Here is a 26,358-nt window from a genome sequence, read left to right as displayed (position 1 = left end):
TACAAATTACCTTGACTGTACCCCTGCACATTGACGTGGTACTGGTACCCCCTGTATATAGCCTCGTTATTGTGTTACATTAGTTTATTTCGTAAATATGTTCTTAAAACTGCATTTTTAGTTAAGGGCTTTTAAGTAAGCATTTCACAGTAAGGTCTACTACACCTGTTGTATTTGGGGCACATGTGACAAATACAATTGACCCCCCCCAATCTCACAATAAAAATAAACAATACTTTATTACATTTTTATTTAGGTCCCAAAAAAACATATCAATAATATTAAGTCAAAAAACAAAAAAAATAAAATAGCTATCATTTCCACAGTGTCCAGGGGTCAGCCTGTAGAAACGCTGCAAGTCCATATATATATATATATGTATGTATGTATATATATGTAAAGAGCCGTGGTTTCAAGCTTGGGCCTGCTGTGCCGATCAGGAATGTAGAGGTGGTGGGGTTCAGGGGGGGGGGGCAAGCCTAAGCCAGGCTACTGCTGCGACATCTGTAGAAAGAGAAATGAACAATCCACATTACAAAGCGTGACAAGATTCGTGAACAAAACACACACACACACACCTCTTTGGGCTGAGCGCTTACCTGCTGTTGTTGAGGCTGTGGTTCGGGGCCTCTGCTGGCCAGGCGGCTCAGGATGTTCCTCTCGGACATCTGGAGTCTCACTGCGACGGGGGGTATCCGGGCGATGGTTGCCGGGAGACGGGTGACATCTGCCTTCATGTCACTGAGAAGCTCCTCCAGCTGTTTTAGCACTGAGAGTGAAAAGAGTGAGAACCTGGAAGTGCTTGCCAACTTAAATCTTCAACTAAGCCTCAAGGTACTTTAGGTTAGGTTGATAACGTATTATGGTCTGTTGTCAGCAAAGAGATTATCCTTCACATTCCTTTGCACAGGGTCACGTTCAGTAGGCACAAAATGGCCGGGAAAAAACTCAGAAACAAAATGTAAAAAATGGGAAGGTATCACCCAGAACAACTTAATTTAAATTTTCCTTTGCCCCAAACATTTCTAGTGTGCCCTAACGAACTCAGACGTACTAGGCGAATGCAAGCTGGCTAGCTACCTTTGTGCAGGACGGCGTTGGCGGGCTTGTTCCCCGACATGGACTCCTTGCTGAGGTGTTGGTGGGACTCGGCCAGACACTCCACCTCGCTGAAGCGCGTGTTGAGGGCCATGGAGGGGTGGGAAGGGTCCTCCGACATGTTGAGGTAGGCCGCCCGGCGCAGCTGCTCCTCGATCACCAAGGCCTGCTCCAGCAGCTAGTGGGAGGGAAGGAGGAGATGGGGAAGGAGGAGAGGGGGAAGGAAAGGAGGAGAGGAAAGGGGGAGAGGAGATGGGGAAGGAAAGGGGTGGTTGAAAATACATGAATACAAAACGCGCGGCGTGTACACGGAGCAGAACAAACCTGTATATTATAAGAGTGAAAATGAGAACTGCTGACAAACTGTTCTAGAAGAGTTGGCTTAGAAATGACACTCATAAAAGGATAAATGGCTAATAAAGGACTTTGTACCTTAAACCTCCTGGCCAGGAACTTGTTTTTGATCTCCAGGAAATTGCCTCGGTTCATCTCAGCCTTGAAGGGCTCGTTGAGGATGGCGTACTTCACATCGTTCTGGATGTCCTGCCAACGCGCGTAGCCGTGTCTAGGGGGCGCCAGAGTCAAGGGGAAAAACAAAACAAGCCCCACTGTTTGTGTTATGACCAATACTGGCCTAATGTATGTGACCTTTATACTTGAAGCTGTTCATAGAAATGTTCAGATCATGCTACAGGCAGTCCACCCTGGAGGCAACAATCCAATGATGGTGTTGTACCGGTCAAACGTTTAAGAGAAAGACTTGACAGTAAATCATTGAGTTCTGTCAGTTGGAATGCGCCGCCCTAATGTTTGTTTGCAAAGAGCCACAGTGGGCAGCCTAGTAAGTCAACACTGGTATAAAAGGATACTGTATTATGCCAGCAAGCAGCCAGTAGTCGTGGCGACGGTGCCAGATCTCGTTGGTCTTCTTGGTGACGGTGGCGGCCCTCTCCTCGTTCTGCCACAAGGAGTGCAGCTCTGTATCAGAGAGAAGAGATTGTTAGTGATTCCCTGTAACAATTGAGACTATTGAAAATGCAGTTTAGTCCAAGAGTAGCGCTTAACCATGTTTGAAACCAACCAAAACTCAGTTGAGACGGAGTTGAGATCTGGGCATGAGTGTCCCTCGACACTCTCCAGTCCTCTTACCTGTGAATCCTCCGTCGGCGATGTTAAACATGAATCTTGTCTTAGCTTTCTTCTTCTCCTCACTGACTCCGGCCGCCGCTCCCTCCTTCACACTGTCCCCGTTCTGCAGCTTGGCCGGCTCCTCCACCTTCACTCCATCCTTCTCCTCCTTTTGCTCTGCAGACAGAACAAATAAAAAAATGGGGCCAAAGAGAGAATGGCGTGAAGCAGAAACGTTGACCAAATATCGACCAAGGCACCGAACCTACAGTATGTTCTTACTGCAGTTTGTTGATCGACAAGGGACAAAACGAGAGCGAATGATGGACGAGCTACCTTTCTTTTCCTCTGAGGCAGGAGTGGTGTCCATCTTTTCGATCTTCTCTTCTTTCTTATCTTCTGCTGCAAATCCATGAAGAGAAAGAGGGGGAGACATTAGCAAACAAGTGTAATAGAAATGGTACTATGGGGAAAAATAGTACTGAGCCATATTCTATTATGACATTGACAGAAAAGTTCACCTTTGGCCTCAGAGTCTTCAGATTTGACCTCCGACACGTCCGTCTTTTCCTCCGCTGCTGGAGACTTGGTCCCCTCTCCTACCTCAGCACTCTTCTCCGCAGTCTCTCCATCCTTCTTTTCCGCCTCTCCGTTGGTAGGCTCGTCTGTTTCCATGGGCTCCTCTTCCTCTTTTTCCTTTGCTTTCTCTTCAGGGGAAGGGGTCTTCTCATCCTCATCAGGGATCGCAATTATCTGAAAGAGAGGGGAAAGAGCTAGATTCATTAGAGCCTGAAGCACAGAGAACTAACTAAGTATAACCATTCTGGAAAAGGAGTTCCATCTCCGACTTCACAACAATGATATACTGTAGTATCAATACCCAATGTACAGGTATGATACATTGGGTGGCTTTGGTTGTTATCCATTGCCCTATTCTAGTCTATTGACCAATGTAGATCAAATTCTTTACCTCTGGGTCTTCCGTCTTTCCGGACTCCTTCTCCCCCTCACTGTCTTTCTTCGCTTCTTTCTCACCATCCTTCACGGCGTCCTCAGTCCTTGAAGGGTCGTCTGCTAAACCGACAGATCATCCTCTTTAATCCACCTTCCACATCTCTAAGCGTTGATTGACAGTTACACATTTTACACACCAAGCACTCTTAATCTAGGGTGGTTTCACTAAAACCAGCATAGCAGCAGCGCATGGGTCAGAGTCCTGGAACAGTGAGAGGGTGTGGAGGTGGGGCAGTTGGTTTACCTGGGGCGGGCGTGTTGGGTTGCGTGTCTGCGGGTGTGCCTGTGGAGGGAGTTTTGGGGGCTGGGGAGGGTCGAGCACACAGAGGAGAACAGGGGTTAAAAGCATTATCGCAGGAGAGGGTCTACTTGCAGAAATGGGGGGGGGGGGGGGTTGCAGCTGCAGCGGCAGCAGAGAAAGACAGATTGACCATAAGGAATGCAGAAAGAGCAGGGATCAGGGAGAGGGTTGTGGAAGAGGGCGTAGCGGTCTGTACCTGTGGCGGGTGTGTTGGGCTGTGTGTCTGCAGGCGTGCCCGTGGATGGGGTCTTCCCTGGGGAGTCGGGGTGGGCTCCAGCTGCAGCGGCCGCAGCCTTTTTACTCTCCTCCAGCTCCATCATCCAGGGCATGGACCACTGGCCGTTGACGTGCTCAAACTCCTGGACCTGGTCCAAAACATGGTCAGAACGCAGCCAGGACAGATAATGAAACACAGGGTCGTACATGATCATGAGCCCAGTATACCGTTAAGACTTTGACTTAAAAAGTATGACAGTTGAATTGATCGACTATCCCAAACAGGAACTGGGCTTCACCTTCTTACGGATCAGTGACATCACGCCGATGCGGGTGAGGACGTGTTGCCGCGACAACCCTTCGCGTGGGACGCCGTCGGCGAAGGTCTCGGCTCCATCTGCGCCGGGTTCGCACAGGTGCCTCATGAAGAGCGAGACATACGCCCTGAGAGAGACCAAGAAGGAAGAGAGATGAGTGGATCTGACAACTTCAACAAATATCAGGGCATTACCATTTATACTATAACATGTTAGTTACTCACTTGAACTCTTTCTCAGCTTTCCCGCGCAGGTCTCTGACCAGCCACTGGGTGGTGAATGCATCCTGGGGAGGCATCCCGTAACGCATCACTGCATTCAGGAAGGCCTTCCTCTGGCGAACGTTGAAGCCCAACACCTGAACACCAGAGAGGCAGTGTTAGTGTCGAGTTAGGTACAGGTAGTCTTACAGATCGACCCCCAACCTCTAACTATTTCTATACAAGCCAATTGAATGTCAGAGACAAGTGGTGGGTAGGCCCATCTGTAGATAACCTAAATTGAAAACACATTCAGAATCATGCAGAGCATTGGTTCAGAGTGCAGTGATTGATGGACATTGACAGCTGACCTCAATGTTGCCTCCCACTCTGGCCAGCAAGGGGGGCAGTGGCTTGTCCCTGTCGCCCCGCATGCCTTTCCTGTTGGGTCTGCGAGAGTTGGCTGCACCGCCAGAAAAAAGGAAAACATGAAAAGTTATTCTCTTAAGCTTCACAAACCACACACGCGCGCGCTCTTGTAAACCCCACTGACAGGGACACAATCTCTGTCCACACACTCTCGCTTACCTTCTGCCCGCTCATCAAAGTCCTCGTCACCCTCCTCGGAGGCCACAGAGTAGTCAGAGTTGTTGTCCGATTGGTCATCCTGCCAATCTGCTTCGAGACAGAAAAAGACACGGGGAGCAATTTCAGTACACAGTCCAGAAAAGTCTTTGAACTTCTTAAAAAATATATTAACATTCAAAGAGGGGGGGAGATTCTACAAGGAAATAGACTGAGTGAAAGGTTGACAAACAGACCAAGTACAGAGATCTAGCAGGAAACCACCGTCACAGATATGGGGTGATGTCTCAACTTGCCTACACACAATACACGCAGTGCCCGAGTGGGAGTAGCTGACAAACCACACGTGGGACTTTGGTTAATCTAGTATGTCTACAGTTAGCAGGCAGGGAAAAAGGCACCGGTTCCCAACTCAAAAGAGGGAAGGGGTACAATAAACACAAACCAAGTAAGCACAACACACACACTCCAACTATCTCTTAGGAGAATAAAAGAGTACAGTTTGTGGGGCGGGTGCCGGCATTTGCTTCCTCTTGGCGAGGAGCCTGAGATCATGGTGCCTTTACAATGCATTGTGGGTAGAGTAGTCCACACCATTGCAATGCATTGTATTCAGGTGTCAAAAGTTAATTAAGGAAAGCGGTCATTCCAACATAAAAGGACTTGAACATATCTGCTCATCATATGTAATCCTGAATAGTTTGGATTGTTGTTGGGGATAGAATATCACATATGTGAAGATTTACCAGGCTTTCTGAGGTTTGACACAGAGCCTTGCTGAAATGGTGAGGTAATGCAAATTGGATTAAAATTCAACATTTCCAACACAACTGTGACAGAGAGGCATGCCTCATGCAGGAGGTAAAGAATATTCAAACCAGCCCCGGACACCACTTTGTTACTAAGGTTTCACCGGTGACGCTCACACAGGTACATACCTCCATGCTCCTACACACTGCATACCTCCATGCCTTCCCTTGCACACATCCACAAAGGGACACACACACACAAAAACATGTAAGTAAGTAAATAATGGCGTTGGCGCTTGTTGTCGTTACCCCGTCTACTACCTCGGTCCTCCTGGGAGCCGTCGTTGTAGTTGACCTGCTTGCGGATGCGCTTGCCCTTGCCCAGGTTGCGGGCCAGGTCCTCCTGCTGCTGCTCATAGTGGTGCCTGAGAAGCTTCTCCCAGTAGTCTGGGTCGACACTCTCCTCCTGCTTGATGATCTCCCTCTGTACTTCCTCCTCCTGAGGGGAGCCAATAGCGAAGGAATATGAGTGAGTGAGTGAGACAAAAGGTGATTCATCGATCAAATCTAAAATTATATTTGTCACATGCGCCGAATACGATAGGTGTAGACCCTACTGTGAAATGCTTACCTACAAGCCCTTAACTTAAAATGGAGTTCAAGAAGAGTTCAGAAAATATTTACCAAATAAACTAAAGTAAAACATTTCATAAAAGTAACAATAAGAATAAATAACGAGGCTATTACAGGGGGGTACCGGTACTGGGTCAGTGTGCGGGGGGGGGGGGGGGGGGTACAGGTTGGTCAAGGTCATTTGTAAATGTAGGTAGTGGTAAAGTGACTATGCATAGATAATAAACAGAAATTAGCAGCAGTATAAAAACAAAGGGGGGGGGAGGTCAATGTAAATAGTCCGGGTGGCCATTTGATGAATTGTTCAGCAGTCTTATGGCTCGGTGGTAGAAGCTGTTAAGGAGCCTTTTTTTAAAACCTTGACTTGGTGCTCCGGTACTGCTTGGGTGACTGTGTCAAATTAGACACACACACACACACACACACGTCTGGGCTACAACAAAGCCACATAGGAGTCGACTTCCTAAAAATTTAAAATTGGATCTAAATCGCCTGCTAAGTGGCATATATGTCCAACAAACACGCTTACCGCCTCCTCCTCGTCCTTGACCACGTACTGGGCCACCTTGAAGGAGCCGAGGTACTCATTCATGCTCCCGATCTCCGTTTCCTCCGGGGTTTCGGACTCCTGGTTCCTGTCCAGCAGTCTGTCCACCGCCATGTCATCGTAGTGGATCACCTGGCTGTCCTCCTCCTTGTTCTCACCTGGGGGACATCACATTTACATTATGGACATGCTCCATCTAAAAACATCAGCACACGTTCTAAACATCATCATGTACGGCAGGGTTTCGCCAACCCCTGTCCTGCCCCCCCCTCCTCGGTGCACGTTTTGGTTTTAGCCCTAGCAAATACACAGCTGATTCAAATAAACAACTCATTAAGCTTTGATCATTTGAAGCAGCTGTGTAGTACTAGCACAAAAACCAAAAACGTGCACCCAGTAGGGGCCCCCGGGACAGAGTTTGGGAAAACCCAGATGTAAGGGATAATCAACGTTCTAGGGAAAATAATGAACGACGCATAGAGCCCCGGGTTGAAGATCCCTTTTATACCATGGCTATAATTGAACACATTTGCAGGTAGAAATGTGTTCAACATCTACTGAAGTAGCTAGCAAGTTTACTAGATAGCTACTGTAGTTGCCGTGGTTATCAAACAGACTTGCTAGTTTAGCTAACCAAACCATCAGTCCTAGCTTGTCATTATGAAAATCGAATTCAACAATGCCAATGTTTTCAATTCAACTTTTACTTTCAAAAGCAGCTCAAACATAGTTCATTCTTACATGTTCTATTGCCATTGAATTCAACCATGCGTTATTGGTCAAATATGCATGCTCAAGAATGCCCTTCAAGCCAATCAGAAACAATTATTTAACAATGCCATGATATAATTAAGCAAAAGCCAGAGGAGGTGTGATATATGGCCAATATACCATGGCTAAGGGCTGTTCTTACGCAAGACGCAACGCAGAGTGCCTGGACACAGCCCTTAGCCGTGGTATATTGGCCATATATCACAAACCTCCGAGGTGCCTTATTGCTATTATAAAACTTCTTACCAACGCAATTAGAGCAGTAAAAATAAATGTTTTGTCATAACCATGGTATGCGGTCTGATATACCACGGCTGTCAGCCAATCCGCATTCAGGGTTCGAACCACCCAGTTAATAAAATGTCATAAACTTAATCTTGAACCAAATCTGTTATATACATCATTATGATGTTTTTAATCTCGGTTTACCCAGAACTAAAACCATGTGTAATTTGGTTAGATGCTCCATTCATTTCTAGGGGGGGTGGGGGGGAGTGGGAGACATGATAGAAATGTTGAACATTTCACCTAATAAGCACTAATAAGTAATAAACAACAAACTATCAGCTTATTTGACTGTTCGTATCTGCTGGCCTTTGCTCGTTTTCTGTTCACCTGCAACACGCTTCCAGTAACCTGCTGTGGGCAGGTAAAAAAGAAGAAGACATTTTGTTTGCTCACTTGCAAGCCAAATGACTGGTGATCTGACAGATGAACAACTATCCACTCCATCCATCATCCCTCCATGTTTACCTTCTTTGTCCCCCTTTCCAAGCTCGTCCTTGAACAGCTCCTCCGTGCCGAACTTGAGGATGTCGTCCAGCTCCTGTTTGGACATGGAGCCCGTCTTGGAGCCCAGACCAGGACGCACCACCAGGTGGGTCAACATCATCTTCTTCTTGGCAACCTGGTGAGGGAGGGAACATTTCAATGCCTGCACTTTCTTTCAGCCCATTTAGGCCATAGAAATTAAATGAGTAGAGCTGACAGACACGGCTCTGTTTCACACACACAACATTCATTGGATCCATCAAGAAAATATGATTTCTATGATACAGATTTGTTGTGTTACGTTGTGAAGAGGTCATTGTGATGTTGCGGGAGAGGGGACAGGCTCTTTACCTGAGTGATCCTCTCCTCCACAGAGGCCTTCGTGACGAAGCGGTAGATCATCACCTTCTTGTTCTGGCCGATACGGTGAGCTCTGCTGAACGCCTGAGATGAGGCAGAGGCAGAGAAACTGTATGAACCTTTCATCCTTGCAACCACCTTAATAAAGTTGATATGGAGGACAAGGAAACGGTAATGGCCCAATCCCAAATCGACCGCTAAACACGTGTGGAGATCTGATTGGATAGGCGTAAGCAATATGGTAATAGCTCCACTTGCCCTGATAGGCTAGGTGGAAGTTCCACCATATTGCTTAAACAAATCAAATTCTCTAAGTCCTTAGGACTTGATTTGGCCTATGTGTGATGGTTCCAAGTGTGATACCTGGATGTCGTTGTGAGGGTTCCAGTCTGAGTCGTAGATGATGACTGTGTCGGCGGTGGCCAGGTTGATACCCAGACCTCCAGCTCTTGTCGACAGCAGGAAGGCAAACTGGAGCGCCCCCGGGGCTAAGGAACAAGACAGATCAACCACTCAGACGAAAATCACTAAACATATACACAAACATGGATACAAAAGTATGTGGACACCCCTTCAAATTAGAGAATTCGGCTATTTGCTGACAGGTGTATAAAAACGTGCACACAGCCATGCAATCTCCATAGACAAACATTTGCAGCAGAATGGCCTTACTGAAGAGCTCAGTGACTTTCAACATGGCACCGTCATAGGATGTCACCTTTCCAACAAGTCAGTTCGTCAAATTTCTGCTCTGCTAGAACTGCCCCGGTCAACTGTAAGTGCTTTTATTCACAGGCCTGGGCAACTCCAGTCCTCGGGGCCCTGATTGGTGTCACACTTTTACCCCAACCCCAGCTAACACACCTAACCCCAACTAATCATGATCTTCAGTTAAAAATGCTATTAGTTTAAAATCAGGTGTGTTTGCTTGGGATGGGGGGAAAGTGTGACACCAATCAGGCCCCCGAGGACTGGAATTGCACAGGCCTGTGTTACTGTGAAGTGGAAACGTCTAGGAGAAACAACGGCTCAGCCGTGAAATGGTAGCCCACACAAGCTCACAGAACAAAAGCGTGTAAAAGTTGTCTGTTCTAGGTTGCCACACTCACTACCGAGTTCCAAACTACCTCTGGAAGAAATGTCAGCACAAGAACTGTTTGTCGGGCCATGGCGATAATCTAGTGGCCGTCCATGGTTGCAATAGGCCCAATGAATTCAGGAGTATTGATTTTGGAATTATGTTTGAGCATAAAAACACAGCATTAGCCATGGCAAAATGCATTGAATTGCAGGAAATGTGCTTTAAAAAACCAACGTTTTCTCTCAGCACATTGGAAAAATATATAGAATTGCAGCAAATTAGCTTCAAAACAGCAACAACAAAAAATGTCAGCTTCATGGAGAAACATGTAGAATTGCAGTAATGGAAACATTTTTTTTATCTGCACCACCAAGATGGGGCTGTTTCTTGCCCGGGGACCGGAACAAATTCAGCTGCACCGACCACCACCACAGCCCCCGTTTGATCCAGAAAAAACCCAGCTTTCTACATCAGCTATTATCTATATCAATCACTTTCAATATCAAACAACGATAGGACATATACCTCTAAAGACTCAACTATATAATACTCACTCTGAAACTGCAGTATACACAGTGATATAGTCGAGTGTGAATGACGAAGTCTGTGGGGTGAGCCTCACCGTTGAATCTGTCGATGGCCTCCTGTCTCATGCCCCCGGTGATGCTTCCGTCGATACGCTCGTACTTGTAGCCCTCGTTCTCCAGGAAGTCCTCCAGCAGGTCAAGCATCTTGGTCATCTAATACAGAGGGAGTGAATGGGCGGTGAGTAAACAAATGAAATTGATGCACGAGAGGCAAAATAAACGACAATCTATAAAATAATCTACAAGGGTAAGCAGTGTCCATGTGTATGTCTGTGTGCTTTTTGTGTCTTTAAGTGTCTGTCTCCAAGATCTTTGAAATGGTTGAATTCTTCAAGATGTAATGCGATTTGTGAATTCAAATAAAGTATTTAAAATGTGAGTGTTGGGTAACTAACTTGAGAGAAGATGAGTACTCTGTGCCCTCCGTCTTTCAGCTTCCTCATCATCTTCTGCAATAGAGTCAGTTTCCCGGCAGACTTAGTGAGGGCGCTGCCGTCGTACATTCCATTGGGCATCTTTGGGGCTTCCTGTTTGGGGGAACCAATCAAGAGTCAGAGCCTCAGTTATATAGAGCTTCACAGCAAAAGACTAAAGTTATAATGCATATTATATCTAAAACTGCAAATACAACCCCCCCTCACACACACTTATCCATCACAATAGCATGGTCCATTCTCAGTCAACAACATTGGTATGTGGGTCGTACCATGGCTGCCACAGGGAAGAGGTAGGGGTGATTGCAGCACTTCTTGAGGTCCATCACCACATTGAGAAGGGATACTTGGTTCCCACCACTTCGTGTGTTCAGGGCCTCAAAGTTACGGGTGAGGATGAATTTGTAGTACTTCCTAAAAAGATGAGGAAATAAGAAACACTTAATACCACTTCCCCAGTCCAATTTTATTGTAAAGTTCTCATGAGTATCCCAAGGGAAGACTGTGTTTAATTAAGTAGTCTTGGGAAGATAACTAATCATTCTAACTATATATTTGATCACATCACCTTTTAGCCAATAAATGTGGGTTACCACTATTCAATTTACCCTCTTCACTACATCCTATCCCTCCTTTCCCACGTTCACTCACTTCTGCATGGGGCTGAGCTCCACCCTGACGATGAGCTCCGTCTTGGAAGGCATGTGTTTGAAGACGTCAGCCTTCAGTCTCCTGAGCATGTGGGGTCCCAGCATGTCATGCAGCTTCTTAATCTGGTCCTCTTTGGCGATGTCAGCAAACTCTTCCAGGAAACCCTCCAGGTTACTACACGGAGAGAGGAAGATGCAGGGAAGTAAGTAACGGTTAACTCTATAATAGCTGGTCTAAGATGCGCGTGGTGTGATACAGGTGACGTGAAGTGGTCGTTGGGATTGAGTGGGGAGTAATGTTTGGAGAGTAGTGGGGTCAGAATGTGTACACACACCTGAATCGCTCTGGCGTGAGGAAGTTGAGGAGGTGGAACAACTCTTCCAGGTTGTTCTGTAGAGGTGTACCGGTCAGTAGCAGCTTGTGCTGGAGAGGATAGTTGTTCAGCACCCTAAAGAACTGGACCGGAGAGAGAGAAACCTGTTACTAAACTAAAAAAGGCACACATGAATTTCTCAATGGTACCTTCAGCCATACCAGTTTAGGTGGAGTTTCATTGCACTTAATACAAATCAGGATATCCAAATAACAAGACATTTAAATTTGAGATGCCTCAATACCCTTATACTTCCAAATTGATATTTTTCCTGAATAAAGGGAATATGTTGCACATAACAGGTAAACTACCTCCCTAGCACAAGCTCTTTAAGCCCTCACCGTAGACAGGTTATAGGAGTCGTCAACTCTAATCTCTCACCTTGGACTGGTTGTTTTTGAGCCTGTGGGCCTCATCGACCACCAGACAGGCCCAATCTATGGAACCTAGGATGGCCATGTCGATGGTGATCAACTCATACGACGTCAGCAGCACATGGAACTTCACCGATGAGTCTTTCTACAAGGCCACGGGGACGGTTAAAAACGTGACACACACACACCAGCATATCATTGAAGGAGTGAGCTTATCGTGACATATTGACAAAGCAAGTACTTCCTTACTTCAACAGAACACTAACTTTAGAACTGTCGTTTAAAATCAACAAAGTACATTTGATCAGTTTTCATTTTAACACACTTTCCCACTTTCATTCTCACCTTCATCTTAGAAGCTCTCTTGCCTCCGCGGATGGCGTTGTTCTCGAAGGAGAACTCGTTCTCTCTGATGACGGCTCTGCTGTCCTTGTCTCCTACATAGGTCACCACGTACATGTCCGGGGCCCACATCTCAAACTCTCGCTCCCAGTTAATGATGGTGGACAGGGGGGCGCTCACCAGGAACGGGCCCTTGGAGTGACCCTGCGAGGGGGGAAAGAAAAAAAGTTCCATACAAATGATCTTCTTTTTAATGTGTGGCCCCAGCGGGAATCTAGCCCACTACCCTTGGTGTTGCAAATGCCATGCTTCACCAACTGAGCAACAGCTAATTTAATAAAGAAATATCATTTTTCATGTAACATTCAAACATCTATAATTCTAATGTAAATACATGGTGTTGTCAAAGGCGTTGCAATCTACACTCCGACCAATAGGTGGCAGTAGTCTCCATGTGATCACCCCCCAAGAGGGTTGACACAAAGCTCAAGCTTAATGTCGTCAGATTTCACCTGATTTATACAAAATGGCTGGGCTGGTATTGGTTTATACGGCTGCCAAGGGAACTATGCCAAGTTAGCATTTCGTTTCTCTCAAACTAATGGCTACCACTTCAAATTTTGGCCTTGATTTTATTTACTTTTTTTTTTTAAACAATGACATTAAATCAATAAATAAAAAGCTAGAAGCTATAGTTAACATTTGAAAATTCAAACTGAAAGTTATCATCTCTAATACATGCACATTCACCCCATACCTCTTTGTAGAGTGAGTAGAGGAATACGGCAGTCTGCACAGTCTTGCCCAGACCCATCTCGTCAGCCAGGATAGTGTCTGTGCCCTGTGCCCAGGAGAAACGCAGCCAGTTGAGACCCTCCAGCTGGTAGGGGTGCAGGTTGCCCCCCGTACTGTCTATGTAATCAGGCTGCCGCTCAAACTTGATGGTGGGCTGAAGAGGGGGGGGGGGGGGTGAGAAGTTAATTACCGTTGAAGCCAAGACACACTATACAGTAAATATGCACCATACGGGATTTATGTGATTGGCACAACTTAGAGCTGCAGAAGAAGCTAAACGACCATTTTAACAGTAATATACAGAAACAATTTATGATAATCAGGAATATCTTCTAAATCAAGAGAAACCATCTCTCATAAAAAGACATAAGACTCCAATAACAGTTACAACTCCACCTACGTCAACGACAGGGTTCTCAGGAGGCCGGTCCAACCTCTTCGTCTTGCCTTTCACCTTCATCTTCTTCCCTGGTTTACCCTCATCGCCCATCATTAGCTCCCTGAAACAAACCGATAGAGAATACTGTTACCCTCGTAAAACAGACAAAGTGAGAAAGAAGTTCCAGTTCATCTACGCAATATAGAGAAGGTGTGCAATCATGCATTAGTGACCTGTGGTTCCAGTACTGCTGTCTGAAGACGTCGAACTCGGGGATGTCCATGTCCTCGGCCTCCCAGGTGGCCTGGTCGTAGGGGAGGTCTTTCCACTTGATGAGGTAGTGGATGTTGTTCTTCTTGTCCTGACTGCAGCGCACAAACAGGCAAAACTTGGTTAGCAACATTGAAAATTACATCCGGTAGGTATTCGCAACAGATTGGTTTAAATTATCGCTTTGACCAATGTCAGAATTGCACCATGTTGGGAAACCCTTCACCTGACAAACACATGCAGAGGTAATCATGGGTGCGTGCGGGAGTTCTCCTTTCCATTGAAGGGAAACTCCCGACTAGACACTATTTACAAAGTGCACGACTATATTGGCCTGGCAGCTAAAAATCTGCTGCTATTTTGGAAATGTTAACTCTCAATGAGACTAAAACACATTTCAATCACATTTAGGAGCCAGTCCTTGAGTCTCGTCTGACCTGTGGTTAAGGATGCGGTGAATCATCATCCAGGCGATCTTGATGCCGAAGCGGTAGTACTTCTCCTCCATCTTGGCGTAGAGCGGGTCCTTGGCCTTCCTCTTTGTGCTCTTTTCCTCATCGCCCTCGCCAAAGTCTATTGAAGGAGGCTCGTCCATGTCGTTCTTCCTCTGGTAGTTCCTGAACATCACCTGACAGTGCAGCTCCAACTGGGGAGATGGGAAAGAGTGGGTGAAAGGGGGAAGTGTGTGTTCCCAAACGTGGTTGTGACATTAAAGCTCTTCTCTAATCAATTTGAGTGAGAAAGAAGAGAGTCTTTGTTTGAACGCTTTTGTTTCAGTGTGCGACAGAAACGAAAAAGCTGTGCAATAAACCAACTGAGGGTAGCTGTGTATGAGTGCGATTGCCTGTAAAGTATTTTTTCCCCCATGCCCGTGTGTATGTGCGTACATACCTGCAGCTCAGACACCCAGGAGCAGTGCCAGTAGGACATGTTGCTCCACTTGGCGAAAAACTCCCTGTCAGGGCGCCCGGCCAGAGGGGCGGGGTCGGGCTGATCAGCCGGGAGATCTGGGGGGCGGGGGATGGCCGTGGGCGGAGGGGGGTCGCCCCAGCGCCACGTCAGAATCTTCTGCACCTTGCCCTTCATTGGTGGACACTGAGGAGAAGAGGGGAGATCCAATGAATAGGTCAAAAGAATTTAAGAAAACATTCACTTTTCATGACCAACTGATCATAATGACATGGTGAAAACTCCTTGCCTACAGATAGGTATTGTTACATGGCATTCAACCATTTAGTCGTTTTGTTTTCCCATTCACTACCTAAGACCGTAGGGGCTAGGTATCAATTTGGGAAGTCAAATGTGACCCGTATGTCACACTTCACAGGGGTGGCATTTGAATGTAAAAAAACAACAACATTCTCATCAAAATGCGTATATCTTCTGCAGAAATGCCTTCTTGAACATCTGAACTTTCATGTGCCTTAATAACAAACCAGTACGTAATCTGTAAAAAAGAATCAATAAAATATGAAATCACAAAGCTGTTTAGACACACAAAAAATGCAGAATCTTGCCTAGCCATGATTGGTTGATATAACGAGGGGCTGGGACATTCACGAGAAAAGGTCAATTTTGTCACTCAAGTCTTCTCTGTCAAATGGCACATCCTGCTCTCTCTCTGCTACCGCGGATATTTGAAATATCCATTGGATTTACTTATGGACTACATGCAAAGTGTAGCTACAACTTTCAATACCAGTCTTGTCCTGAATAGAGCTGCTGGTATTCACACAGCTCTGTCTTCTGTGATTCAGTCTGCCGTGAATCAGTCGCCAGACACCAATAAAGAGTCTACAGTTAAAATGCCAAAATATAGCTACATGTACATGCGTTACTGTCTCAACTGTAGCAAAAAGTTGCTTATTGCTAGCTATTGTACTAGCTAGCTAAACAGTTGCATACATGTACCGGTATAGCTTACTTCGTTCCGCAACGAGCCATTGTTTACAGATGGCTCATTGCGGGACGAAGCAACATTAAGACAGTTAGCTCAGCAGTTGCATTCTGCTGTTACAGTAATATTGATTGCTGATGTGTTAAGGCATGTACGATTTCATCTTTTTCATGTATGCAAGTTTGATGTTTAACTAGCTAGCTACCAAAAATAGCCACTGTGGTACGAATGCTAAACGATTAGCAAGCTAATCAAACCCCCAAGGTACGTTATTGGGACAAATGTTAAGTTGGATGAAACGATAGCTAAATAACTAGCTAGCTATTGGATTATAGATTGAGGTAATTTTTTGCATGTTCAACTAACTGGCTTGCTTAACGAATACCATTTATATCTAGCCAACTGGTAATTATGCTAACTAATTAAGCTAATTACCATTGTTGGCTGGAAGCCGGTTAAGCGTGTACTGGGCATTGGTAGTACAGTTGTAGCAGTCAACAACAAGCTATAGGACATGAATTCCCATTTTAACTTATTTTTCTGGAATTTGACTTCCAGCATAAACCTGCTCTCCGCCACCAGTACAAGGAGATGATGACGGGTGACAAAGCAACACTTCAGCTATTTTGTCTTTGCACTTTGAGCTTATTGCTTGTCCTTGGGGGTCAATGAATGTTAGTATGCAAGCTTTTAATGTCTACTTTTGTCTGCTTTCCTCCTTTACAGCTTGAATTGTCTGGAGCCTGGTGTTGCAGCCAAGGAGCTTTCACTCAGATGGAACCAGGTTTCAGCTGCTGTGCAATGTTGACGTCCTTCCTCCCGGAAATGTGAAAGCGTCCCCCGGACTGGACACAAACCGGCAAACATATTTTTGAGAACGTCAGGACTTTTGCAATGAAAAGGCCATGGACATTACATATCCTGTTCCAAAAGGCAGGACAGAAATATGCTCTCAGGCTAGATTCCTTTGTTCACATCATAACATTACCCGAACCAAAGTTACTCAAAAGGATCTGATGATATAGGCCTAGGTCTAGATAGTTTTCACCTAAGCCTTATGCGTTACTTAAATGGTAGGCTACTACCTTTACCACTTGAAGTTAAAGTAGCACTAAGTCACTGATTTTGCACATGGCCACATTCGCGTGTTCTAATGTGAATTCGTCAAGAGACGGATAGGTCGATCTGAGGCTTTAGAGGGTGTGAACGATGCTACATGGGTGTAGACCATAACAGATAACCTTTTTTATTTATTTTACAACAATAGGCAATGTAATACTGTAAATGGTTTCCTAAGTTTGGTGAGATAATGTTCAGAGAATCCATTTTGGCAACCTGATTAAAGTATTCCTTTTCTAAATATGTTTGCAAAGGATTAATGTAGAGCAAGTGTGAAAATCACAATGGGACTATATGTTCATTAACTTTTAAAGCAGCTTTACTTCCCCATGTTTCCTCTAACTACAGTATATGATATGCCATTTCGAAGCTCAGTGTCTGTACTCCATTTCTAATTCTGCTACACAGGACTGAAAAGAGACGGTGGGTCAAAAATTCACTTCACCCTCTGTAACTGTCTGTGCCCCATGTCAATCACCCTCTGGGTCCCACTCTATTGGTTCACTCACAGTGCAGCGGGGGCAGATCCACTCTCCGTTGGGGATCTCAGGCAGGGGCGGATTGAGACAGTGGATGTGGTAGGAAGAGGGACAGGAGTCGCAGCAGAGCAGCTCGCCACCGTCCTTACACACCCTGCAGAACTCCATGTGGTGGTCGTCCTCCTCCGGCTCGGGCTCCACCTCCTCCTCTTCTTCTTCTGAGCCATCCTCCCGCGCCTCCCACTGTTTGCCCTCCTTCTCCTGTGGATGAGGGAGGAAAGGGGTTCACGTGAATGGTAGTAGTGCAAAGGGAAAGGGTTAACTGGTTGAATGGTAAGGGAGCAAAGACAATTATTCACTGGAGAAATTTGAGTTCAAATAGTACCAGCATATACCATAGTACTACTCGCTAGTAGATTATGATCATTGACCAATGCTGGTCAATATGAATAGTTCATTGTTACCCTCTGCAATTTCCTCCGATTTTTTTCAGCACTCCAATTGGCCAGACATTCTCGTTGACTAACCAGTACCATTTTTCCCTGGTCACGTACTCCACAGAGCTTAGGAAGGTGTCACTCACACAGTGTGGGCAGCTCCAGATGCCCTCTGGGGCGTTCTCCATGTCGGGGTCCAGACACACCATGTGGTAGGCCCTGGGACAGGTGTCGCACAGAATGATCTCCCCTCCTTGCTGGCACACCTCACAGTAGTCCTGGTGGTCCGTCTCATAGCCGTCACCGTCCTCCTCGACTGGAGAGAGGGAATAAGAGAAAAGTGCGTGAGAGCAATTCAAACTAAACCAAAATATAAAAACGCAACACTGTCAAAGATTTTACTGACTTACAGTTCATATAAGGAAATCAGTCAATTGAAATAAATTCATTAGGCCCTAATCTACGAAATTCCCATGACTGGGAATACAGATATGCATCTGTTGGTCACAGAAAACAAGTTAGTATCTGGTGTGACCACCATTTGCCTCATGCAGTGCGACATCTCATTCTCATAGAGTTGATCAGGCTGTTGACTGTGGCCTGTGCAATGCTATCCCACTCGTCAATGGCTGTGCGAAGTTGCTGGATATTGGCGGGAACTGGAACACGCTGTCGTACACGTCAATCCAGAGCATCCCAAACATGCTCAATGGGTGACATGTCTGGTGAGTAGGCAGGCCATGGAAGAATTGGGACATTTTCAGTTTCCAGTAATTGTGTACAGTTCCTTGCGACATGGGACCGTGCATTATCATACAACAATGGGCCTCAGGATCGTCACAGTAGCTCTGTGCATTCCGTAGCTTATGCCTGCCCATACGATTACCCCATTGTGCCGGTGGGGTTCTCTGTTCAGAAAGTTGACATCAGCAACCCACTCACACGCCATACACTCTGTATACCATCTGTCCGGTACAGTTGAAACCAGGATTCATTCGTGATGAGCATACTTTTGCAGCGTGCCAGCTGCCATCAAAGGTGAGCATTTACCCACTGAGTTGGTTACTACACCGAGCTGCAGTCAGGTCAAGATCCTGGTGAAGACAATGAGCACGCAGACGAGCTTCCCCGAGACTGTTTGACAGTTTGTGCATAAACTCTTAGGTTGTGCAAACCCAGTTTCATCAGCTGTCCGGGTGGCTGGTCTCAGACGATCCGAAGAAGCCGGATGTGGAGGTTCTGGGCTGACGAGGTTACGCGGTTGAATGTACTGCCAAATCTCTAAAACGACGTTGGAGGCGGCTTATGGTATAGAAATGAACATAAAATTCTCTGGCAACAGCTCTGATGGACATTCCTGCAGTCAACATGTCAATTGCGTGCTCCTTCAAAACTTGAGACATCTGTGGCATTGTGTTGTGTGACAAAACCGCACATTTTAGAGTGACCTGTAATTGTTCCCAGCACAAGGTGCACCTGCGTAATGATCATGCTGTTTAATCAGCTTCTTGATATGACACCTGTCAGGTGAATGGATTATCTTGGTAAAGGAGAAATGCTCACTAACAGGGATGTAAACAAATTTGTGCACAAAATTTGATATACAAGCTATTTGTACATATGGAACATTTCTGGGATCTTTTATTTCAGCTCATCAAACATGGGACCAACACTTTACATGTTGCGTTTATATTTTTGTTCAGTATAGATAGAAATTTCTCCAAAAGAGGAATGCCTCTTCAACATTTGTTGTTGTTTGACAAGCACCCTTAAAGAAATACCAGGAACACTAACACTTTAGCTGTTACATATTGTAAGGAATGCACAGCAGGAACGCATATTTTTATCAGAATGTATGACCAAAATGAATAATGTTTATTAAGTGCTGTAGAATGAAACATTATGGAATTGCGCATATTTTTTTGTCTCTCCCTTTTACTGTGTAGTTGGATAGTACTTCATATGCAATTGAAATTAGGAAGCATCTCAATCTCATAGCCGATATGTATCAATGCTCTGACGGAAGAGCTTGTCTACTGAATGTGTCAGCGGGTGTCAAACTATTTAAAGGAAGAAGATGCTGGATACTGCCCTACTGAAAATAATCTTCTAGTGACTCAGTGGTACTGACTAAGTCATGGCCAATTGGACATGCACAAACTACAGCTATGGAGTCTAGAAACTCAAGACCACTTTTTTATTGGGCTTGAGACATACTGTATCACAGCCATGGAAGAGAGACACACACACCTGCAGAGTACTGACCCTTCTTCTTCTTGGGCTTGCTCTTGGGCTTCTTGGAGCGGCTGCTGCGGCTGTTGGAGCCGTCCGACACGGACACGCTGTTCATGCTGGCGTCGTCAAAGTCACTCTCCACGTCGGGCTCATCTTCCTCACTCTAATAGGAACACAGAGGGAGTGAGAGAGAAGGGTTAGAAACATATTTTTCAGGAGAAATTATTCTCTAGGTTGAACGCCTCTGCCAAATGACAACCGAAGAAACTCAAAATGAGCGAGAAAGAGGTGATTAAACAGTAATGCTGGGAATTGCCAGGGACCTCACAATACAATATTATCACGATACATATCGTATCGGCACCGAAGTATTGCGATTCTCACGATTCTATGTATTGAGACTCGATACTGTGATTTTATTGCGATACGATGTTCCAAACATATTGCTCACCATATGTCTGCTGCAGAGGGACAAGAGAGCCATGTGAAGATGAGTTATGGTCAGTCATGGACATGAAAGTACTGAAAAATTGGCTCTCTATTTAAAGAGAAAATAGGGAACAAGCTATGAAGGGAAAACACTGGCGTTTTGGTGCAGGTAAAGCCAACAATTGCAAAAATAATACTGCAATATTGTCAAAAAATACATCGTCAAAAATAATGACCTTAACTACCGATTTCCCCCCCCCTCCATCACTACTAAGCAGGTGCAAGGAGAGAAAATGAGGAAGAAATGGTTGCAAATGTGGGACATGTAGAGAGAGCAAGAAAGGAGAAGAGAAAAAGAAAGTGAAAACACTTACTGAGGAGCGTTTCCTCTTGCTGTTGAAGCCTCCTAGCTTGATCTTGAGCGGGGCCACCTTCTTTGTAGCCACCTTCTTCTTCTCTACGGGCTTGGGGGTCGGCTTGGACTTCTTACGAGCATTTGGACCTTTGCCCTCTTTGGTCTTGGCCTTTTTCAGAGGCGGGGCGGGCGGTAGCTGGGGCTCGGCAACTGGGGTGGGTGCGGGAGGGGGCGCGACCTCCGCCACCATGCTGTCCACGGCGGCAGACACGTTGGCGGCGGCCAGTGCAGCGTTGGCGGCGGCGGAGCCTCTCAGGGGGTTGTTGGTGCTGAACTCACGCCACTTGGCGCCCAGCACCATCATCATCTTGGACACTGCAATCTTGGGGTTCTTGGCCGCGATGAGGGGTCTGGGGGAGATGGGGAAGATGGTGAGTAATGAGGACAAAAAAATTCAAATATTTGAGTGAGCAAAAGTTTAAAGGGGTAAAGAAAGAGAAAGCTTAACATACTATTTAAGCCGCAAGCATCGATAAGGACAATCTCGTTACCGGACATATTGGCTGAAGGCCTTGTAGTTGGTGAGGGAGCGGTAGTCCTCTTCGCTGAAGACGTGGTCAATGTCCTCCATTCCCCAGTCATCCAGGAGCTGGGACGATGTCTTAGGCTCCTAGATGGAAAAAAAATAAATATGAACGTTTCCGTAAAAGCTACTAGGTGTATATATATATATATATATATTTAAGTTTACTCTCGCACAGCTTTGGACAAAGCACTTTCCTGCCAGCATTGGCGACTAACGGTTATTTGATGCCGCATACAGTTATACCATGTGCCAAGTGTTTGTCTTGACAAAGGATCAATGGCAGGTAGTTTTATGCTGCCACAGTGATAGTATGTCATTACATAAGTGCAAATACCTCTACCAGGCACCCTAATGGTAGTCTACTCTCAACATAGTAGTATTGTCAACTTTAATACCGTACCCCCTCCAAAACGCTCTCCATCCTCAAACTAAATCTTACCGAGCTATCGTCATCATCGTCCTCATCCTCCTCTTCCTCGGGTTCAGGGTCCTTCCTCTTGTCCTTTCCTCCACCGTTTCTGTCAGTGCTGGTGCTGCTCCTCTTCTTCTCCTTGGAAGTGCCCCCCCTGTTTTTCTTCTTCTTCTTCCCCGGGTTGTAGTCGCTGCCCTCGCTGTCCGAGTGGGGCACCGCTCGCTCTTCGTCTCGGTCTACCTCGGGGGTCTCCATGGGCTCGGGGGAGCTCATAGGCACATCCTGGAGGGGACACAGGGGGGGTTAGGAGTAAGCCCACTGTCTTCTGACAGGTGGTGTGTCCCTTCAATGAAAGACTAACAATGCACTAACTGACCGGAGATAATGGGGGTCCCTGAACAATTCCTCTGGAAAGGATGTAAAAATATACAGTATAGTATTTTACCTGCCTTCTTGGTCTAGAAGCTAATGTTTGAAATTTTGGGCCAATTGACCGACAGCAAACAAGACATGGTGCATCCTAACAATGTACAAATATGACAGAGACATGGACATATCACAGTAGCCTACCTCTCTGCGAGAGGTTCGCCTCTTGCTGCTTTTGTTCTCCCGGCTCTTTTTGGCCTTCTTCTTTTTCTTCACCTTCGGGGCCTCATTCTCTGACATCTCTTCCTCATCTGCAATGGAGGTCAGAGACAAAGCTAACCACATGACCCTGGATATTGACGTGTGTATGTCTGTTTTTCTCTCTCAAATTCTAAGACAAACTTTGATTGCTTTTTTTCTTCCCATACTATTGCCTAAAACTCAAATGACAAAATAGCAATTTCTTTTGGATTGCATCTTTGCAAAGTGAAAACTTCACTGCAAATTAGCCCATAAACATGTGCATTAATGGGGGCAGCAGGTAGGAGCGTTGGGCCAGTAACCGAAAGGTTGCTGGATCGAATCCCCGAGCTTACAGGGTAAAAATATGTCATTCTCCCCCGGAGAGATACAGTTAACCCACTGTTCCCCAGAGGCTGAAGACATGGATGTCGATTAATGCAGTCCTCCGGACCTCTCTGATTCAGAGGGGTTGGGTTAAATGTGGAGGACACATTTCAGTTGTACAACTGAGTAGGTATCCCCCTTTCCCTCATACAATAGAGAGAAATCGCAAAGGCGTCTTTTGGAAGGCACCAATTTTGCCATGGTTTGTTGCACAAAGCCTGTGGGGGAATGATGTTTTTGTAGGGTTTTTGGATAAACACCAAAAACAAGGTCTGTGTTAAACACAGGCTTAGGAGATCTTATATGTTTTGTTCTATGAGAATCCTCATTAGCTTTTATGTCATTTTTTAAAAACACAAATGCTTCATAATTCATAAAGGTCATGTTATCTGACTGATATTATACCATTGAACAAAATGTACAAGACCCCGTAAGCATGTGCTAACTTCAGACATTTTCGGCATTTATCCCAAAATCCCATTCTTTCCCAATAGGAATGGCCGAACGAAGCAAAGGTAACTCATTTCCGGGTTAGAACTACAAGCTGGGGAGCTCTATTATGGTTTCGGAGAATAGAACCGAGCCGCCACCATGTCACTTAGCTGGCTAGATTTCAAATAGGCTGCAACTACTACCTACCCCCCATAACTGTAATGAAAATTCAATATCCTAGGTATCCTCCGTTCCTTGCAATCCGGGTAGCTGCAAAGTCATATGGAATGGAGTTCAAAGCCTATTATGTAATTACTCATGGTACATTTAAGCAAATAGACTTTGGCATTGAAATCAAGACAAAGTGGCAACGGTCTGACATGTGATAAGCTGTCTGTAGGTCAAAATGAGCTGGGCTGGATGACCAATTATATGCCATCTGATTGCCATGTCATCATTATCTCGATTAAGTTCAATTCCAGTTAGCTCAATTCCATAATGTGATTTCCCACAAACAAATTGGAAAAGATGCCCCTTCCAAGTAATTATTCTTATTTGAGTAAGGTTATGGTCAATGATTTCCACATGTGAGAGGTTTGAAAGCAAAGAAAATAAAAATCACTAGCTATGCTAATAGAATTTACCAAAATAAATCATCCATGCATTTTAATGTGATCATTTCTATAAATGAATGCAAGTGGTTTAATAATTATATTAGTTAGCTACTATCTAAAAGGAGGCCTGGCGACGCATATTGTTTAAAATCAGAAAATTCCATCGCCTTAACTTCCCCCCCTCAAAGATTCTAATGGAATATGCATTGCCTTCATATCCGAATCCGTTGTTGTTGTGTAAACAAAGTTATTGTACTTCCAACTATTGTACGATAGTTAGCTAGCTATATGTCAAATTCCGTTAACATTTTCCAGAACTGTATACACAGCATTTATTTCTACCACGCAAAGCGGCGCTACCAACCACTCGATAGAGGAGGAGAAAGCCACCGTCGTCATCTGCCATCTTTCAAGCTAACTGGCTGGCTCCATCTTGTCATCCGCACGTAAAAATACCGGTAATATTTGCTAGGCCGCAAGAATATGCCGGTGGGTCGGCATGATTTTAGTAGCTCAAAGTTTAAGTTGTGCCAGTTGCCTAGGTATGGAAAAACACTTGGCGAAATTAAATTTAAGCAATCCAACAACTGAAACCAAAACGTTAACTAACGTTAGCATTGTTAGCACACGCAAGCTAGGCTAAGTTAGCTTCGGCCAGCTAGCTTGCCAGGCTAGCCTCTGGCCAACTAGTTAGTTAACCAGCTAGTCACTCCGTTAACCAGCTAACATCTAGCTTAGACTGATGTCCATTGTTTCAGAAACTTACTTTAATTGGCTAAAACACTTTTCCACAACTAGTTGGCCAGCTACATAAGAAATTGTGATAATGCTGCTAGCTAACTAGAGCCAAGTTTGCTAACCATAATAACCAGCCAAGTTAGCTAACCATAACCAGCATCAACTAGCTTAACGTTACCAGTTAGATACAATAGCTATTCATAAAATGTTAGTTGTTGACAGTACACAGCCATAAATTGTATATTTGGCCTAGTTATACGATTTACCCCGTATTATTTACATAAAGTACAGCAAATGTTGATAAATCAATTTCGTTGCAATGAATATGTAACGTTAATTTGTAGAAGTGGTCCTACCTTGCATTAAAGACCGATCCTCCGGGGCTCCAAAATCATCCCTATCTTCTTCGCTTCCAGACATACTGTTAGCTAACTTTAAATGTAGTTAGCTAACTAGCTAAATAAAGTTTTTAAATCCGTTTTGCCTCCCGAGTCCTGTCCGAGTCTTCAGTCCGTCCAGGTCGAGCATGAAGTCAAGGAGGACAGGTCGGCAAGGAGGTGGAAATAAGAGACAAAAAGAAAACAGAAGTGAATATTCTTGACTGGTTTCGTTTATTGAACAATGTAAATACATGGAATGCCTCAGTAGGTAAAATACAATTTCTGGTGCCAATTGTTTCAACCAGCACTAGGCTACTCAAGATTATCAGCATTTCAATCTATGCGTAGTCTCGCTAGCTACATATAGCTAGCTAGCCATTTGACATGCCATCATCGTGCGGCTAGCTTGCTACTAGTTTTCCGTCCCACACTTGGTTAGTTAGCCCGCTAACGTTAGCGCACACAGGCTAGGTTCAGAAGCACGATTCACCTAATCATCCCAAAATATAACTCTCAATAAATGACTAACTTAAATTTGTTTAATTTCGATAATAAAAGGTCTGACACAAATACATTTAGAAACAATGCAACAAACTACAGTAACGTTACTCACAAGTTGAATGATTCCACTGTTTGAAACCAGAAACAACGAAACGGTATGTTTTTCTTTTTAGGTTACAATAACTAGCTAGTTACAATAATTAAAATGCAGTCTTTTTTCTTATGTTGCACACGACGTCTCCCTCTCGCACTAAACACCCGCGCACGCACACACACAAAGAGATCAGGGGGCAGACATCCCATAATAACCCCACACACGTTCACCCCTCCCCCACTCTGCATAGTTACCTTGCAATGTACAGACCATAATAATCCACCCCCCCCCTCCTCCTCACATGCAGTCTCTTCCCCATTCCTCCATTCCCCCCTAGCAACCAACGTTACTATGGAAACACTCACCCCCCCACACCCCTACCCAACATCCCATAATAATAATGAGCACAGTCACTGACATCCCACAATAAGCATAACTCCAAAAAGAGAGAGAGGGATGAAAAAAATACGTCACATGGCAACTGTGCACCACATGACTGCATTTAACTTCAGTCTCACAATCTACATGTATGTTGAGACACTGTACTGTACAGCCTAAGAGTATATTTCATCATGGACTGACACAAAATATTACACACGCATATTATATATAGAAGCCTTATGAACACTTATAAACCATACATTCCTTGTGGAGGTTCACCACAGGGCACACTCAGGTAAA

General features: G+C 45.1%; 1 protein-coding gene across 21 annotated transcripts; it reads right to left on the bottom strand.

Moving 5' to 3' along the window:
- Window positions 1-235: 235 nt before the first annotated feature.
- On the bottom strand, window positions 236-25,890 carry LOC139558710 (chromodomain-helicase-DNA-binding protein 4-like). Of its 21 annotated transcripts, none has more exons than XM_071374044.1 (42): window positions 25,696-25,890; window positions 25,059-25,206; window positions 22,496-22,602; window positions 21,953-22,207; window positions 21,479-21,597; window positions 20,947-21,337; window positions 20,159-20,306; window positions 18,055-18,224; window positions 17,502-17,732; window positions 14,868-15,071; window positions 14,414-14,622; window positions 13,940-14,071; window positions 13,728-13,827; window positions 13,290-13,481; window positions 12,536-12,736; window positions 12,198-12,335; window positions 11,778-11,899; window positions 11,444-11,617; window positions 11,065-11,206; window positions 10,754-10,885; window positions 10,394-10,511; window positions 9,054-9,178; window positions 8,682-8,774; window positions 8,313-8,466; window positions 8,175-8,198; window positions 6,771-6,946; window positions 5,918-6,107; window positions 4,863-4,952; window positions 4,646-4,737; window positions 4,299-4,432; window positions 4,057-4,201; window positions 3,738-3,906; window positions 3,485-3,544; window positions 3,197-3,300; window positions 2,748-2,979; window positions 2,563-2,628; window positions 2,248-2,403; window positions 1,968-2,076; window positions 1,531-1,663; window positions 1,081-1,276; window positions 600-769; window positions 236-504 (listed from the first exon to the last, which is right to left on the bottom strand). In XM_071374044.1, the coding sequence occupies exons 2-42, from the start codon at window positions 25,120-25,122 to the stop codon at window positions 490-492; spliced, it is 5,982 nt and encodes a 1,993-aa protein (XP_071230145.1). In that variant the 5' UTR covers window positions 25,123-25,206; window positions 25,696-25,890; the 3' UTR covers window positions 236-489. The 21 variants fall into 21 exon arrangements, with proteins under 21 accessions (XP_071230145.1, XP_071230147.1, XP_071230141.1 ...); XM_071374046.1 differs by having other exon boundaries at window positions 3,197-3,297; XM_071374040.1 differs by having other exon boundaries at window positions 4,646-4,747; window positions 4,864-4,952.
- Window positions 25,891-26,358: the final 468 nt, after the last annotated feature.

This window comes from Salvelinus alpinus, chromosome 29, assembly GCF_045679555.1.
Source record: "Salvelinus alpinus chromosome 29, SLU_Salpinus.1, whole genome shotgun sequence".
Classification (NCBI taxonomy): domain Eukaryota; kingdom Metazoa; phylum Chordata; class Actinopteri; order Salmoniformes; family Salmonidae; genus Salvelinus; species Salvelinus alpinus.
This window is presented reverse-complemented; position numbering and strand designations above follow the sequence as displayed.

Excerpts from the sequence above, each read along its gene's own strand:
- LOC139558710 (XM_071374040.1), bottom strand. The coding sequence starts at position 25,122 with ATGTCTGGAAGCGAAGAAGATAGGGATGATTTTGGAGCCCCGGAGGAT. Across the intron at positions 8,467-8,681 it reads TGGAGGAGAGGATCACTCAG|GTTGCCAAGAAGAAGATGAT; the intron begins GTAAAGAGCCTG and ends CTCCCTCACCAG. Across the intron at positions 6,947-8,174 it reads TTACTGGAAGCGTGTTGCAG|GTGAGAACAAGGAGGAGGAC; the intron begins GTGAACAGAAAA and ends GATGTCCCCCAG.